General features: G+C 41.7%; 1 protein-coding gene across 2 annotated transcripts in view; it reads left to right on the forward strand.

Moving 5' to 3' along the window:
• Window positions 1-15,605, forward strand: part of sema4gb (sema domain, immunoglobulin domain (Ig), transmembrane domain (TM) and short cytoplasmic domain, (semaphorin) 4Gb) — a 67,703-nt gene that overhangs the window by 39,406 nt on the left and 12,692 nt on the right. For both annotated transcript variants that reach the window (XM_061707754.1, XM_061707755.1), the window contains 7 exons: window positions 2,120-2,268; window positions 2,631-2,693; window positions 3,034-3,132; window positions 3,981-4,074; window positions 7,567-7,680; window positions 7,961-8,115; window positions 12,741-12,916. In XM_061707754.1, the coding sequence (XP_061563738.1) occupies window positions 2,120-2,268; window positions 2,631-2,693; window positions 3,034-3,132; window positions 3,981-4,074; window positions 7,567-7,680; window positions 7,961-8,115; window positions 12,741-12,916 (850 nt within the window). The remainder of the gene's footprint in view (window positions 1-2,119; window positions 2,269-2,630; window positions 2,694-3,033; window positions 3,133-3,980; window positions 4,075-7,566; window positions 7,681-7,960; window positions 8,116-12,740; window positions 12,917-15,605) is intronic.

A 15,605-nucleotide genomic window follows, 5' to 3' on the forward strand; every position in this document is an offset into this window, starting at 1 on the left:
ATCTAGACAGAGTACAAGTATTCAGCATGTGTCTCCACCCAGAACTTCACATCAGGCTGCTTTTGTTGTACCTCCAGTTTATGCTTCCACGTCAAACCGGTGATGTGTGTCCATCATAGCTGGGGAACCTTAGCCGTAGCCCAACATGTTTCTCTGCAGAAATGCAGCTTTGCCCCGGGTTGATAAAGAGTGCATCAAATGCGACTGGACAAGTTTCATAACAAGTATCTGGGCTTGTCCTCTGTAGAGTGCCTTGAGAGGATTTCTTCCTGCTACTCCTTCATCTTTCTTCCTCCTTCACATTTATCAGCTCCAACTCCCATAAGATATTCTTCATTTGGTCCTCTGCCACGTCTGAAGTGCATAAAGGAAGTAAACAAATGCAAGCTTTGCATTGTAAGCTGCTGCACTGCAGAAAAGAACCCTGTTGTCCAGTGTTTTCAGGATGCAATGACAGAGCAACACAAACAACAACGGACAGGAACAAATAGCAAACACCACGGAGGTTCTCTATGTATGCCACCAGTGTAGTTGCTACACAGAAGCATTAATCAAGCTTGACACTTATTTTAAAAGAGGAACAACCTACACAGGAGGGGGAGGAGTCAAGTACATGACTCCACCCCCTCAGGAAGCAGCTGCTGACCACAGGTCTAAAAATGTGGTTGAAAAGGATGCTCTTGTACCGTATCCATGTGGTATTTATACCAAAGCATGTGACAAACATTTCATTAGTATTTCAGGAGATTGTGTCAACTTGGGTTAAAAGACCATAGCATGCCACATTTAAAGCAGCACAATGTAACTTTCAGCTTTTGGTCAGTTTACCAGCGCGTACTGCCGGAAAACTCCTGTCCCGTCGCGTGCATTTGTTTGATAGTGAATGAAGACGGGACGGACTTTTCTGTTTCACCAAGTGAACAGACGGAACGCAAAAAAATGATTTTAAACTGCTGGAAAGGAACTGGAATTTACCGGGATACCTTAAACAAGGAAGCCAGGGAGCGGTATATGGAGAAAATAATGATTATTAACGGTCTGGATCCATATGAAATCCCTACTAAAGAGTGGAGCTCCTCGTCGGAGCGCCACTCTTTAGAAGGATTTACTGCCGCAGTTCTGCAGAACCACCATCTTACTACCTTGTTTAGGAGTGTTTGGCAGCTGCTTTGGTAAATGTTTGACTCGCCATGTGTTTCAATAAATTTGTATAATAGTACAACATACAGTACATGTTTTGTATTACTCTTACTTTTCTTTTCTTTTTTTGACTGCTATATTATGCTGAAGAGGCTCCGAGGCGTGAGCAATATTTTTGTTTTCCTCGTGAGATTATTTTTTTCTTCTGCAGCTACAAATCAAATAGTTAATATTTTTTCCTCAACAAACTAGTTTTATCTGAAGATTGGGGTTAATCGCACCGCAGAGAGCTGGTTAGCAACTGCGTTTAGCTGGAGAAGTGGGGAATAAAACCCGTGTTTTGATCCGACCCCGGTCTGTGTGCGTGTTTGTGGTTTACTGTGGAAGGTTATGTTTGGTCGTTACAGCCGAGATCCAAGCGAGCCAACGACTCTTTCACTCTGTTATATCAGATACTCGGTCTCCATGGTTCTTCCTCCGAGCAGGAAACCGGTGAAAAGTTAAACCATTAGGATCTTTTCCCCACGTCTGTTGTGTGGAGCTGCTGCAGCCACAACACAGCAACGGGTTACCAGCTTCTCCTGAGCTCTGAGCTCCACGCCCCGCCTATTTTCGTCTCGACTACGAATGGGGAAGGAGGGGGAAGTGACGTATGCCGTAAAGCAATCAAAGCCGTAAAAATGTGTAGTTTTTTAGTATGGAAGGGTTCCTACCATGCTCCTCAAAGTTACATAGTGCCAGTGAAGGAGATACAGACCCCTCAGACCATGACAGAGGTTCATTAAACCTGAGGAAAGTTGATGTACCATCACAATGATGATGATGAAATATTAGATTAAGCTGGAAAAGTTACATAGTGCTGCTTTAAGTCAAAAAAGAAAGACAGAAAAGAAAAACAATCTCGGACTGAATGTACAGAATCGCTCGGATGAATTTGAACCATTCAAGGAAGAACCTTTGTTGTGCTATATATTTACAGGTGTGCTGGGTAGCTCTCATTTCTCTGGCTCCTCGCAGAACTACAGCACCCTGCTGCTGGAGGAGGAAGCCGGGCTGCTGTACGTGGGAGGCAGAGGAACTTTATATGCCCTCAACACCTCCAACATCTCCACACCTGCAAACCTCACAGTGAGTGCCAAGACGCATCCGGCCACAGATTCCCATGTAATTGCCACTGCTGAGAAAGGAACAGAAAAACAAACGTAATAGCTTTTTGAGAGAACTGTAGAAAAAGGAGAAACGGATAATAGCCTTATAAGCAGATAAATCCCATTGTGTTCCTCCGGTTTTTAGGGATATGGAATTATTCAACGGGTTACTGAAGAGAGTCAGAATTTAGTGATGCAGCCAGAAAATTAAGCGCGCTGTCCTTCTTTCTCATTTGTTCTCCTCTTTTTATCTCTCCATTTCCTGCCTATCTATAGAGCCTATTTATCTATTTGTTCTTCTTTATTTATTGAGCTCACTGTGTCACCCCCTATTGTTTCCAGATCGATTGGGAAGCTTCCCCCGAGCAGAAGAAGCAGTGTCTAAACAAAGGCAGGGACAATAAGGTACAAGTCTGTCGCGTTATGCTTCTCTTGTTATTTTCTTTCCAGAAATATTTGTTTGTAAAGTTGTTTTTGAAAAATACGATGAAACTGTTCAGCTCTGTGATTCAGAGATTGCAGAAAAAAGTGACAAAAAGAATAATTCTTTGAGTCCAGTCACGTTGTTTCTTTATTTCCTAAACCAAGAGGCTGGAATCAGCAGGTTGCATGTTTGAAAGTAAATAACACTTGTTCAATAATTACCCCTCCACCCCCCTGCCCCCCGCAGGAACTGGCCAATGCTCTCTCCAGGTGATGCATGTCATTAAACCAGAAATAACCTATTTTCCTCTGTTCTCTGCAGACAGAGTGCTACAATCACGTCCGGTTTCTGCAGCGGTACAACGAAACTCACATTTACACCTGTGGAACAAATGCCTTCAGACCTCTCTGTGCTTATATAGTAAGAGCTCGGGTTATTTCATTTCAGCGTAATCATACGGTGGCCGACAAGGGCCAAACAGCAACGGCCTAATGCGTCTCAGTTAAGGAAAACGGCTTCAAGTACAGAAACGATTCAAATTCACAAACTCAGAACGAGGTACAAAAAGAGGAACGTGGTGCAAATGAAAAAACGTGCTGCAAAAAACAAGACAAATGCAGCATCATCAAATGCTGCAAATAGAGAAACGATGCAAAGCACAAAACGATATAAAACAAGAAACCATCTTCAAAAGAAAAACGCTTCATAACCGGTCACTACAACCGGAAGTGCTCCAAACCTGCAGGGGGCGCTGCTGACTGGATCACAGTGTTTACGTCCATGGTTTAAACATACAGGTAATGTGATTTTTATCTGACTATATTTATATATGATGTTTATATCACTGTACAACGCTGTACATTATGAGACGTTTCTTTATTATATTTTAACGTTACAGTCAGCTGTTCAGTCTCTCTCTACATCCCGTGTGTCTGTCCATTGGGCTGTTACGCTGAGAGCGCCCCGTGCAGGTTTGGAGCACTTCCGGTTGTAGTGACCGGTTATGAAGCGTTTTTCTTTTGAAGATGGTTTCTTGTTTTGTGCTTTGCATCGTTTCTCTATTTGCAGCACAATTTTTCATTTACACCACGTTCCTCTTTTTGTCCCTCGTTTTGAGTTTGTGAATTTGAATCGTTTCTGTACTTGAAGCCGTTTTCCTTAACTGAGGATGAGGCCGTTGCAGTGCGTTTGGCCCTTGTCGGCCACCGTAGAATCAGGACATGAATTAAAAGGAAATGATCTAATTGATGTGTCTCATCTCTTATCAGGATGCAGAGAGGTTCAAGTTCTCGTCGGGTATCGAGGAGGGAAGGGACCGGTGCCCGTATGATCCAGCAAAGGGATTCACTGGGCTCCTCATAGGTGTGTTACACAAATCTCTCTTTTACTTCACTACATTGGTGGATAAAGTGCACTACGCACAAGGGATTTGAGTCTGAACATTAAACTGAGGAGGCAAGTAAAGGGATACTGATTCACGTTTAGCTGCAGAGGTGTTAAAGAGCTTCAGTGGAACTTTTGAACTTTTGAGCTGTTTGGATGGAGGCAGTACTCGAGTTGTAAAAAAGAATCAGGGGGGATGGTGGATTTTTATCATATGGGGACAGATAATCTGTGCTGATTACAAATAATATAATATATTACAAATAATAGCAGTGACCAAAACAGCTGCAGAAATACTGCAGGAATGACATAGCAGCAGTTAAATGCAGCCTTCTGTAAGCTTTAAATATCCACTGGGCTTACATCAAATACATCAAAACACAACAATAAAAAACACTTTTCTGAACTTATCAATATGACTCTGTCCTTCACAGGATAAGTAACATGGATCACTGCAAAAACTCACAATCTTAACAAGAATATTTGTCTTATTTCTAGTTAAAATGTCTCATTTTAGTAAAAAAATCTCATTACACTTAAAACAAGACTCATCACTGAAAAAAAACAACAATTTTAACTTGTTTCAAGTAGATTTTCACTTAAAATAAGTAGAAAAATCTGCCAGTGGAACAAGATTTTTTTGCTTGTAATAAGAAGATAAATCTTGTTCCACTGGCAGATTTTTCTACTTATTTCAAGTGAAAATTGACTTGAAACAGGTGAAAATTGTCAAATAAGTTATTTTTCTGGTGTTATTTTTCTGGTAATGACTCTAAATGTTGAAATAGCAGTAAAACCACATTCATTGATGAAATGACATATGGGATGGAAAGGAGGGATGACAGTTTTACAGGGGGTGATATGGACCGTTTTTATTTCAGGGGGGGATGCCGTCCCCCCTCATCCCCCCTCAACTCCCCTCATCCCCCCTCATCCCCCCTCATCCCCCCTCAACTCCAGTACTGGATGGAGGGTACATTTTAAGATGTAGCTCTTATTTCATCAGCTAGATTAGTGGTTGAATTCAGTACATTTCTACCGTACCTGGGGTTAACATCCGTAATCACTCTTCACGCCCTGATGTCCCACTCAGAAACAGAGTAAATCTGGCTTCATCAGACCGTCTGGCCTTCTTCCATCGCTCCAGTCCAATCTGTTCACCACCTGCAAACCAAAGACGTTTTATCTAAACATGCCTCTTTTCCTAAGGCTGCACAGTTGTTTAGACCCAATACTCACTTTTACACTAGGTGGGGTTCTTTTGCTGATTTTTCTTTGATCAAACTTCATCCAAACAATCTTTGATTAAGATCATTCAGGATTCTTTTATTTTTTTTAAACTTTCCAAGTTTTACTAACATGTTGAAAATGTCTTAATTCAAATTTAGTTGCTTCAACAGTCTCTGTTGTTTTTTATGTGGATGATGCAGACTGATCATTTGTCCCATGAGAACCAGAGCAACATATCAATCCTCTGCTAATGTTTAAGGAATGAAAAGCTGCTCATCGCATCAGTTCAGGTGGAATACACTGTTGGTACTGCGATACTTTCCCATCCGAAGGCTGTGATTTATTTGCTTAGTTAAACCTACTGTAGGCAGTCATTAGTTTTTGCCACGCAGTCTAATCCTGCACTGAACTGTCATTAGTGTGAATTTTGTTGTATTTGTTGCATCTTTTAGATTCTGTAGTTTTTCTACAGTTGCCTGGGGCAAAATTCAGTGATGGCTTCAGAGAAACACTTTTTTATTGTTTGCGTTTTCATTGGCCTCCCTAGTTTCTCCTTCAGGATAACACATAAAAGCCCAGATGTCTCTAGATCCTGCACAGGGCTCATTGTCATTATCTTGTTTATAGTGGGGTTTTTCGGGACATTGTTGTAAAATTCATAAGGTTCATTTGTTAAGAAAATTCATAGATTATTATACATCAACTATTATAATATGATGACACCTTTCACTGTGGCATAAGCGAGTATTTCACCCCCTAAAAGTGTCAGTTTAATCCATTCTAAATCAGCACTATGATAAACTGTTGGAGCTTTTTATTTTGATTGTTGAAAAATTGAATTTTGGTAATTAAATTCTCTATATTCTTGAAAAAATTACCCAGTGAGCTCTGATTAAACAATTCAATCCTCAAATACAGGTGGATAGCAGGCATATTTGTGTCTCTATATGTTTGAGACTAGGAAACTGGTATTTTTTTTCTAGGACCACTTTGCAAGAAATGTGTGAATGAAAGCATTGTGATGTTGGTGCTGCACTTCAATGGGATTTAGTCTGAACCATTCAACAACACCGGATATGAGGGGGCGTATTAGGGAGGCTGTAGCTTGCAGCTCAATACACTGTTAATATTATTTTTACCTCACTGGCCATATCTTCCTTGATTTGGTTTTAATCTTTCTCTCTCTCTCTCTCTCTCCCTATATATATATATATATATATATATATATATATATATATACACACACAGACACACACAAATAATTGCAACAGTTTAAAGGGAAACAGGGAATAAGGAGAAAGAAAGGAGGAGGATGGAGGGCTGGTATATCTGTGTAATGCAGCTGAATGCAACAGAAAACCAAATAAACGATGAAGTGCATGAATCACATCAAGTACACACTGGACTGTTACATCATCATACTTATTATTATTATTTATTCACACTTTTCACTTTTCACTGCCCACTATTTTTGGCCCATTATGACATTTCATAGTTTGATTTTATGTTTGTATATTTGATGTATTCATATTTTATTAGTATTTTAATATGCATACATTATTATATTCATGTTTTATTTATTTATTTATTTATTTATACCTTTTGCATCCTCTCCAGTTGCAGTTTTAAGTGTAAGTTAAGCTCCACACACCACTTATCTTGATGAATCAACCCTTTATAACCAACATAAAGTTGCTGGAATCTACATTTTGGCACTAAAATGAAAGTGAGTAGTGATAAGTTCTGAATAAAGAGGTGACTTGCAATATAGCTTGACACGCTGTTTCTGCAGCAAATGCCTTTGCATTATTAGTTTGTCTATATGTGACCCTGTGACTGACCGTCCAGTGTCTACTCCTGTCTGGGATGGATAGGTTAAAAGAGTATATATATATACTAAAGATTGATCATTTTAAACAGTAATGCAATTAAAAATGTGGTATTTCAGTGCTGAGCAATAACCAAGAAAGATAGATACTACAGTTGCATCCCGAATGAATCAAGCAGGTTCAGAAAAATATGGAAAAATCTAATCCAATATGTTCAACAGAGTTGAAGTTAAAACTCTGAACAGAATTGAAACATTCATTTTATAGCTTAAACACGCAGCTTTCTTAAAAACATTGTGTGTCCTGGTACCTGACTCTGCAGGAGACTTACAGCTTTGATTTACATGGCATTAAATTATGAATCCTTCATATGTTGGTGTCCTGATCTTTCCTTCTCCTACGCATTAATCAGACGGTGAGATGTTCACAGCTTCTCAGTACGAGTTTCGCAGTTCACCAGACATCCGGAGAAACTTTCCCTTCCCCACTCTCAGGACCGAGGAGGCCCCCACCCGGTGGCTTCTGGGTAATTATACAATTATCTACAAATACACTAATGGCTGTAGTTAAACACTCATTAATGCGATGCATTTTCAGTAAAGAGTAAGTAAATAGACATATTCGCTCTCAGTTGGAGGATAAAAATCCACTAAATGATGCACTGCACTGTTAAATGTAACTGGTTTGGTCGTGGGGATTCGCTCACACTTAAGAGCTCCATCTTCAGTTTCCAAGGAGACACTTTCTAGGCTGCTAATAGGTCTGTATTTGGACATGTGGAGCTGTGTGTTTGTTTGTGTGCACAGAGGCAGATTTCGTGGGCTCCGTGCTGCTGAAGGAGAGCGTCAACAGCTCCATCGGCGACGATGACAAGATTTACTTCTTCTTCACTGAGAGGAGCCAGGAGCAGATTGCCTACCCGAGCCAGACCAAAGTGTCCAGGGTTGCACGGGTCTGCAAGGTCAGAGAGCACAACTCAACACAACACCAGTGGCCGTAATCACATTAGGGATTTCACTGGAAAGTTAATTCAAAAAAGATTTACGGGGCCTGCAAGGTCGTGGAAAGAAAGGATGGAAATGAAAGATGTATTAAGTCACCAGTCATTCAAAAATCTGGGGATTATTTCATGCTTTATGTAGATGCTGTAGGGTGAAATGAGCTGCCACTCTCCTCTTACAGTAATTCTAGCAGTGAATGAAGCTGCAGCTGGGCGTCTCTAATCACAGCTTCCTGTTACCAGGCAAACCAGAGGTCCACAAACTTCCCCCTCCAGCAGTGAACCCCTTCCCCCTCTTTGGGGAAGAGAGGCAGACAGTGCTGGTGTAATGACTGTCACAGCAGTGCAGAGCAGTTTCTGTGATGACAAGAGTGACCCAAAGACTCCGCTGGTGAAATGACGCAGTAGTGACCGCCTCCATCGCAGGAGTGTGAATATTACAAACAGGGTGATAACAGATCAAATCCATCACTTTTACATGTATGTGTCGGTCTTTAGTTTAGACTTTTGCATTTTTACTTAAAGGGAAAGTTCAGTTTTTTTACAACTTGGACCTTATTTCTGGCATATATGGTTGTATACTCACCCAGGCAAGTTTGGTTTCATTTGGAGTCCTTCGGAAGATATTAGGAGTTTTGTGCGAGCTGCTTCTCCATATAATGGTAGTGAACGGGGCACAGCGGGACACAGACGATGCAGCGTCTAAATAACACATGATTGCCGCGAAACTCGTTCATTTCTTTTATGAATCACTAGATCTGCTTCCAGGACCTGTTGTCTACATCCGGGGCTGTGTGTGTAACAAATAAATCAGTTTGTAAACAAGACCTCTGAACTCATGACGTCATCTCTGTGCAGCACTCTGTCCTCCGTTCAGTGAGCTCTTCAGCCGTATACTCTGGCTCAAAACGGTAAGGACGTCCATCATATTCAAAGTCGTCGTCCACAACCTCAGAATTTGACAAATATTCAGATATGTTTCAAATAACTAACAGTAAACTAACAGTACTGAACTCCAGCTGTACACGGAGCTGTGTCTGCGATGCGCGCACATTTTCCCACTTATTCCACCGAACACCGAAAGTGTTTTTTTGCCATTTTCGGCCGAGCAATTTCGGTTACCGAACAATCGGTGCATCACTAGCATAGAGACAATTTGTGTTGTAATAGATGCTATATAAATAAAATTTTACTGAATTAAATATACTGCCCCCATTTGGTCTGCAGCGGTCCGATTTACACAGTGTGCCTTTAAGCAAACTGGGTGGATATTTAAGGATTAAACTACGATTTAAAAATAGTGAACTTATTAAACTTCTCTCATTTTAGTTTTTAATTGATTTACTGAAATTGTTGGTGCACAAATAATCTTGTTTACTCTGTAATACAATTAATTTTCATCAAAACAATCCCGATATGACCTTTCCTTTTTGTCCCGACAGTTCTCCATATTCATATCTTTATATCCAGCAGCTTCTTTAGATTACTGTTTATTTCCGTACATGAATGCACATTTTTGTTTTTCCGAAAGCTGTTTGCAGAACTTCGGAGAACGACATCATTTCTGTAACACGTTTCCTGCTCAAAGCCTCTCACGCTCTTTTTATTCTGCCTCTCATTTGTTATACCAGTCAGTGCAATGAATTAGGTCTAGACCCCCCTCTCCCTGTCTCTCCCTGTCGCTGCAGAGTTTCAGAGCAGTGGAGAATGTAATATCTCAGTCTGAACTAGGCCACGGCAGCACATGCAGATGTCGAGCGAGTCCCCAGCTCAGCCCCGTGGCAGACAGTCCCCGTGCTGCTTTCAGGCAGATCTGCAGATAGAGACCGCTCTGCCGGTCGCCGCTGGCATCAAACCACCAAGCCAATGCCATTTTGGACTTGCCTAACCAGTTGTCATCGTCCTCACCAACTTTCACGCCAATGATGGCCTATTTTTACACGATACCATGAAAGTGAGGAGACTTTTAGTAACACAAAAGCAGAAATAAGTACTGTTCATGCATTATTTATTCCGGCTCTGGCCATCTCTAGAAAAGATGTAAAGGGTTTATAAGTTGTCCTCCTCTCTCTCTAGAAACTGCAGCAAAGATCGCATCATCTCGCCTAAAGGTTCATTTCCCCACAGGCATGTGTTTGTGGTGCTGTGTGTGGCTTACTGCATTTTGACTGACATCAATTTTAATCTGTCTGTCCCCCCCTTAAGGTTTGTGCACATTTATAACCTTGAATAATCTTTACACGATACTCTTCTCTCCTCAGTATTATCCATACTTGCCTTTAGTAGCATCTGCCAACTCTATCATACACTTAACATTTTTTTTTGATGGAAAAAGATGGCCCCTGGGTGGTTTTTATCTTCCTTCCTATTATCATAAATAGTGCTGGCACCCAGGGAAGTGTCTGAATACTTTAGATGTGTGCCATTTGGATTTCAGCTACTTTGGCTTTTGTGTGGGAGGTCGAGGCGGGCAGAGCGTTGTGACGAAGGGCATATGTCCCCGAAAGACATAAACAAAGAAAGATGAGGCTGTGTTATTCAGACAAAGAGGAATAGAGAAGTCTCCATGTCTTTATTTCCCCTTGCTTAAATCAGGTCCACCAAAGGACTCGTTTAACGAGATGGACCTCGCTGACTCCTCTCACTGTAGCTGGAATGCAATTAGAGCAAATAAACTAAAGTATGCATGAACACTAGTGTTTAGCTTAACATTCAGCAGACTTTAGATTTCCTTCTTCTGTCTAGTAATATGTGTAATCAGGTAAGAATTACAATTTTACCTGTGCCTTTTTACAAATATGTGTGTAACATCGTGCATGTTCCAGGCCAGATACCAGCACCACTCAAAGTGACCAGACTTACTTATGAATTTTGAATATAGATGATATTTTGGTATGATAACCTTCCTGAGTGGCAGCTGGATCCAGGGCCACCGCAAGGGGTGTGCGAACCGTGCGACCGCACGGGGCCTCGCGCTATGGGCCGTTTTTTTTTTTTCAATTTTTTTTTTTTTTCAAATTTTTTTTTTTTTCCCTCATAAATATCAACAGTCACGTTCCATTACAGACCTAAATATGTAGTAGTCTGTGCATATCAATAAATATATGTGCAATGATGCGCGTGTCTGTTGTTCAATACAACTGATCAGACAAAGCGCAGACACAAGCTGCTCTGATCCAGACGGGTGGAGTTGGAACAAACTGTCACACAATGTCGAGAGAACGAGACAGATTCGGGAAATTTCCATCAGGGGATGAAAAAAGAAAAAAACGAAAGAAAAAGTTTAATGCCTCTCTGAAAGGCTCGTTTGATACATTTGTTACAAAAATCACCGATCCGACCGGGTCTCAAGCAGCCGTGGGGCCCCGCGTCGAGGCAAGAGATGATGATGAGGCAGGGGAAGGTATCCAGTATTTTGCTAATTGGAGAGTTCGAAGTATAGAAACGTTTTGCACACTGGTTCTGCAGAGAGGTGCGTCGGAGGAGGAAAGCCGCAGCCAATTTTAAAAAAGAGAACTCCAGCACACGTTCTTCTCACCAAACTACAGTATTTATTGGGCCAACGTTTCGTTCATCGACCTTTGCGCATATAGACACCCGATCCGATCCGAAAACCCAAAAAATTTGGGGGCCACCCCCAGCCATTTCGCACAGGGCCTCGCAAATCTCCCAGGCGGCTCTGGCTGGATCATAGTTATCAGCTTATGAAGTTACCACCCCTTCAGGTTAATTGATGATTCTAAATTGGGTGTATTATACATTTCCTGAATCCTTATGGTCCTGTGAGTATTTTGTGTCTCTAATGTTGTTTATAAAAATAAGCTGGTTCCTTATCTCATTGTTATGTCCTTTATGTCGTGTATTTGATGATAAAGACCAGTTTGTGACATTAGTGGCTGTTATAGTTTCATAGGAGCCTAATGATGATCTTCTAGTTTAAGGCTCACAATGACCTGTAACAACAATATAGTAGGGGTATTTTATACATTTCCTGAATCCTTATGGTCCTGTGAGTATTCCAGTTTTTGTATTTTGTGTCTCTGTTGTTCCTAGTTAACACAGGGCTAAAAGATAGTATATCATTTAGGCGAATATTGTGTAAAAATGTGTGTTGTTTCTAGTTTAAAGAGCTGCAGTGACCTCTATGTTGGTCAGAAAGATTCACATCTTAGCTTGAATGAATGTTTAAAATGAAACCAAAGACAATATAGTGAAACATTGACAGATTTCCTGTACATGAGTCTAAACCAGGATATGCAGCAGCATCTAAAATGTAATTTTATGAACTTCATGAGCTGATAACTCTGATCCAGCTGCCACTCAGGAAGGTTATCATACCAGAATATCATCTATAGACATGGATATTTTCAAAACAGATAAGTAAGTTTGGTCACCTTGAGTGTTACCAGTGAAATGTTGGGCTCTGGCCCCTGGACTAATTACTCTCATGAATGAGTGAGCGCTAATGCACACATGAGTACAGGAGCGGTTCGTGTTCTCACTTCCTCTAATATGAGTTTCAGGGATTTCATTTGTCCAGTCATTGATCTATTCATTCATTGATCCAGCGTCTTCTCTGTCTGCAGAATGACTGGGGGGGCCAGAGGACTCTGCAAAGGAAGTGGACCACTTTCCTCAAGGCCAGGATGGTGTGTTCCGTCCCGGAGTACGAGCTGCACCTCAATGTCCTGCGGGATGTGTTCGTCCTGCAGGGGCGAGACGCTCAAAGCAGCATCTTTTATGGCATTTTTGGTCTGGAATGGTAAGTGATGTCCTGTTTTATTGACTCTTGAAAGGTCTTTGTTCTGTCTATCAATAACCAAAGTTACCCTGGCAACAGCTGGGAAGTTAATTGACCGATAGCTAATAAGAATATGTCAGTTTTGATTCATACAGAAGAGAAAGGTATAAAGGCAGTGAATGTCATGTTTGTGTGCAGTGGACTCAAATGCATATTTATGGTTAAGAAGCAGTCATGTTTGAAAGAAAGGAAGGACATGTTAAATCAAATAAAGCTAAGCTGCCACAGGGGCAAATAATCTGAGCAGCAAAAAGCTGCTTTCACAATGGCATACTCTGTACTTACGTACGTGTTCAACCTTGTACGCAGTAAGCAGTACCTGCATCATCAGTATGCAGGACATCAGTGTTGATGCAGAGTAATTCCTTCACTGACCTAGTGGCAGTGAATGAAGGGACGGCAGGGCAGCGTGGAGGTAGAGCGGCTGATAAGAGCCAGATGTGAATAATCAGAGTAGAAAACAGAGCAGAGAACCAACACAAACGAATTACACCTTCAAAATAACTAAAGGGAGGCATGAAAATAAGCTAAAACAGCTCAGGACACGGTTAAAGAAGCAAAAAGAGGAAGTGAACTGAAATAGACCCCAACAGGGCAGTGACACAGGACTGTTGACCTTTGTGCTTTGCATTGTAGGATGCAATATTTAATTACACCGGTCTAAAGGACAAGATCCAAGTGCTGTCACATGCTGAAATTATATATATATATATATATATATATATATATATATATATATATATATATATATATATATATATATATATATATATATATACAGTGTTCGAATTGGGGGGGAGCTAAGGGGAGCTGAGCTCCCCTAAGAAGGACATTGGCTCCCCTGAAAGACTGCTTTATGAAATTTAGGGGGAGCTCTAAAATATTGGCTGTTTCTTTTTCAGACAGGTTATAGAGTTCGATTTTCTGTATGACCAAATCCGCTCCGACCCGGTGTGTCAGTGATCAGCGCAGACAGACTGCAGCTTTGCCTGAATGATGGTTCCGCGTTAAATCGACGGCGTAGGGTCGCAGTACGTTGTGCGTCACCGCGTACCCTACGCCGTCGGTTCTGCGTTGGTGTGACGCAGAACCATAAATCAGCCTAGGCGGATTTATGGTTCACCGGGAGTGGGCTCTGGCGGTTGATGTTGATCCAGGACCAAACTTGTTAAGGAGCATCAAACTCACTCTTATCTATGCGGAAATAACGCTAAAATATAAAGAAGGCGTCCCAAACTGTGATCTATGGTGAAATAGGAAACTGAAGATGTCCACGCTATATGAGTAGGCTGTTCCCACTGTTCCCTCCAGTTCTGCAGCGAGGCTTTAAGCCCCGCCCACTGCAGCTTTAGCCCCGCCCACTGCATATTTAGCCCCGCCCACTACAGCTTTATCCCCGCCCATTGCAGCTTTAGCCCCGCCCACTGGAGGCGTCAACAGTACCTGCCGCTTTCAGTGTGAACGCACCAAGCAGCGAGATGCGTCAGGAGATTTTTGATGCTTTCAGTGTGAACGCAGGGTAAGACCATTATACAGGATTCTTGAAGGTGTTTTGAGCAGAAAAAAACGTTGCCTGCGTGTCCCCTTGCTGCTTTTCTTTATTCTGATTAATAAATGAGTTTGGTCATGCAATACGGCTAGTTTTCACATGGTCTTTAACCCAGCAAGCACCGTTCTAAAAGAGGAGCAAATGATACATTTGTTTATTTATATTGAGACCCGTTATGTTGCCAAATTGCGTCAATTAATTTGCTTCAAAGTGAAAATTTCTTTGGGCAGTACACCCCCCCCCCCCCCCCCCCCCCGTCCAACCCCTCAAAAACGTTGGCTCCCCCAGGACCCATGGTCCAATTGTATTGTTCTCAAATGTATTGAGAAGGTAAAGATCACACAAGGTTGAACATACAACAGTGGGAAGTGCATTTGGTTAACATTTGTTATACGTTTTATTTAACCCTTGTGCTGTCTTCGGCTCAAAATGACCTAATTCTCCTTCCTTCTTCCCTTCCTTCCTTCTTTGCTTGTTTTCTTCTTTCCTTCCTTCTTCCCTTCCTTCCTTCTTTCCTTGTTTTCTTCCTTCCTTCCTTCCTTCCTTCCTTCCTTCCTTCCTTCCTTCCTTCCTTCCTTCCTTCCTTCCTTCCTTCCTTCCTTCCTTCCTTCTTTCCTCCTGCTCTCCCCTTCCTTCTTCCCTTCCTCTTTTCTCCCTTCCTTCCTTCCTTCCTTCCTTCCTTCCTTCCTTCCTTCCTTCCTTCCTTCCTTCCTTCCTTCCTTCTTTCCTTCTTTCCTTCCTTCCTTCATTCCTTCCTTCTTTTCTCCCTTCCTTCCTTCTTTCTTTCCTTCTTTTCATTCTTCCTCCCTTCCTTCCTTCCTTCCTTCCTTCCTTCCTTCCTTCCTTCCTTCCTTCCTTCCTTCCTTCCTTCCTTCCTTCCTTCCTTCCTTCCTTCCTTCCTTCCTTCCTTCCTTCCTTCCATCCTTCTTTTCTCCCTTCCTTCCTTCTTTCCTTCCTTCTTCCCTTCCTTCCTTCTTTCCTTGTTTTCTTCCTTCCTTCCTTCCTTCCTTCCTTCCTTCCTTCCTTCCTTCCTTCCTTCCTTCTTTCCTCCTGCTCTCCCCTTCCTTCTTCCCTTCCTCTTTTCTCCCTTCCTTCCTTCCT

The sequence above is a fragment of the Cololabis saira genome, chromosome 19 (genome assembly GCF_033807715.1).
Source record: "Cololabis saira isolate AMF1-May2022 chromosome 19, fColSai1.1, whole genome shotgun sequence".
Classification (NCBI taxonomy): Eukaryota; Metazoa; Chordata; class Actinopteri; order Beloniformes; family Belonidae; genus Cololabis; species Cololabis saira.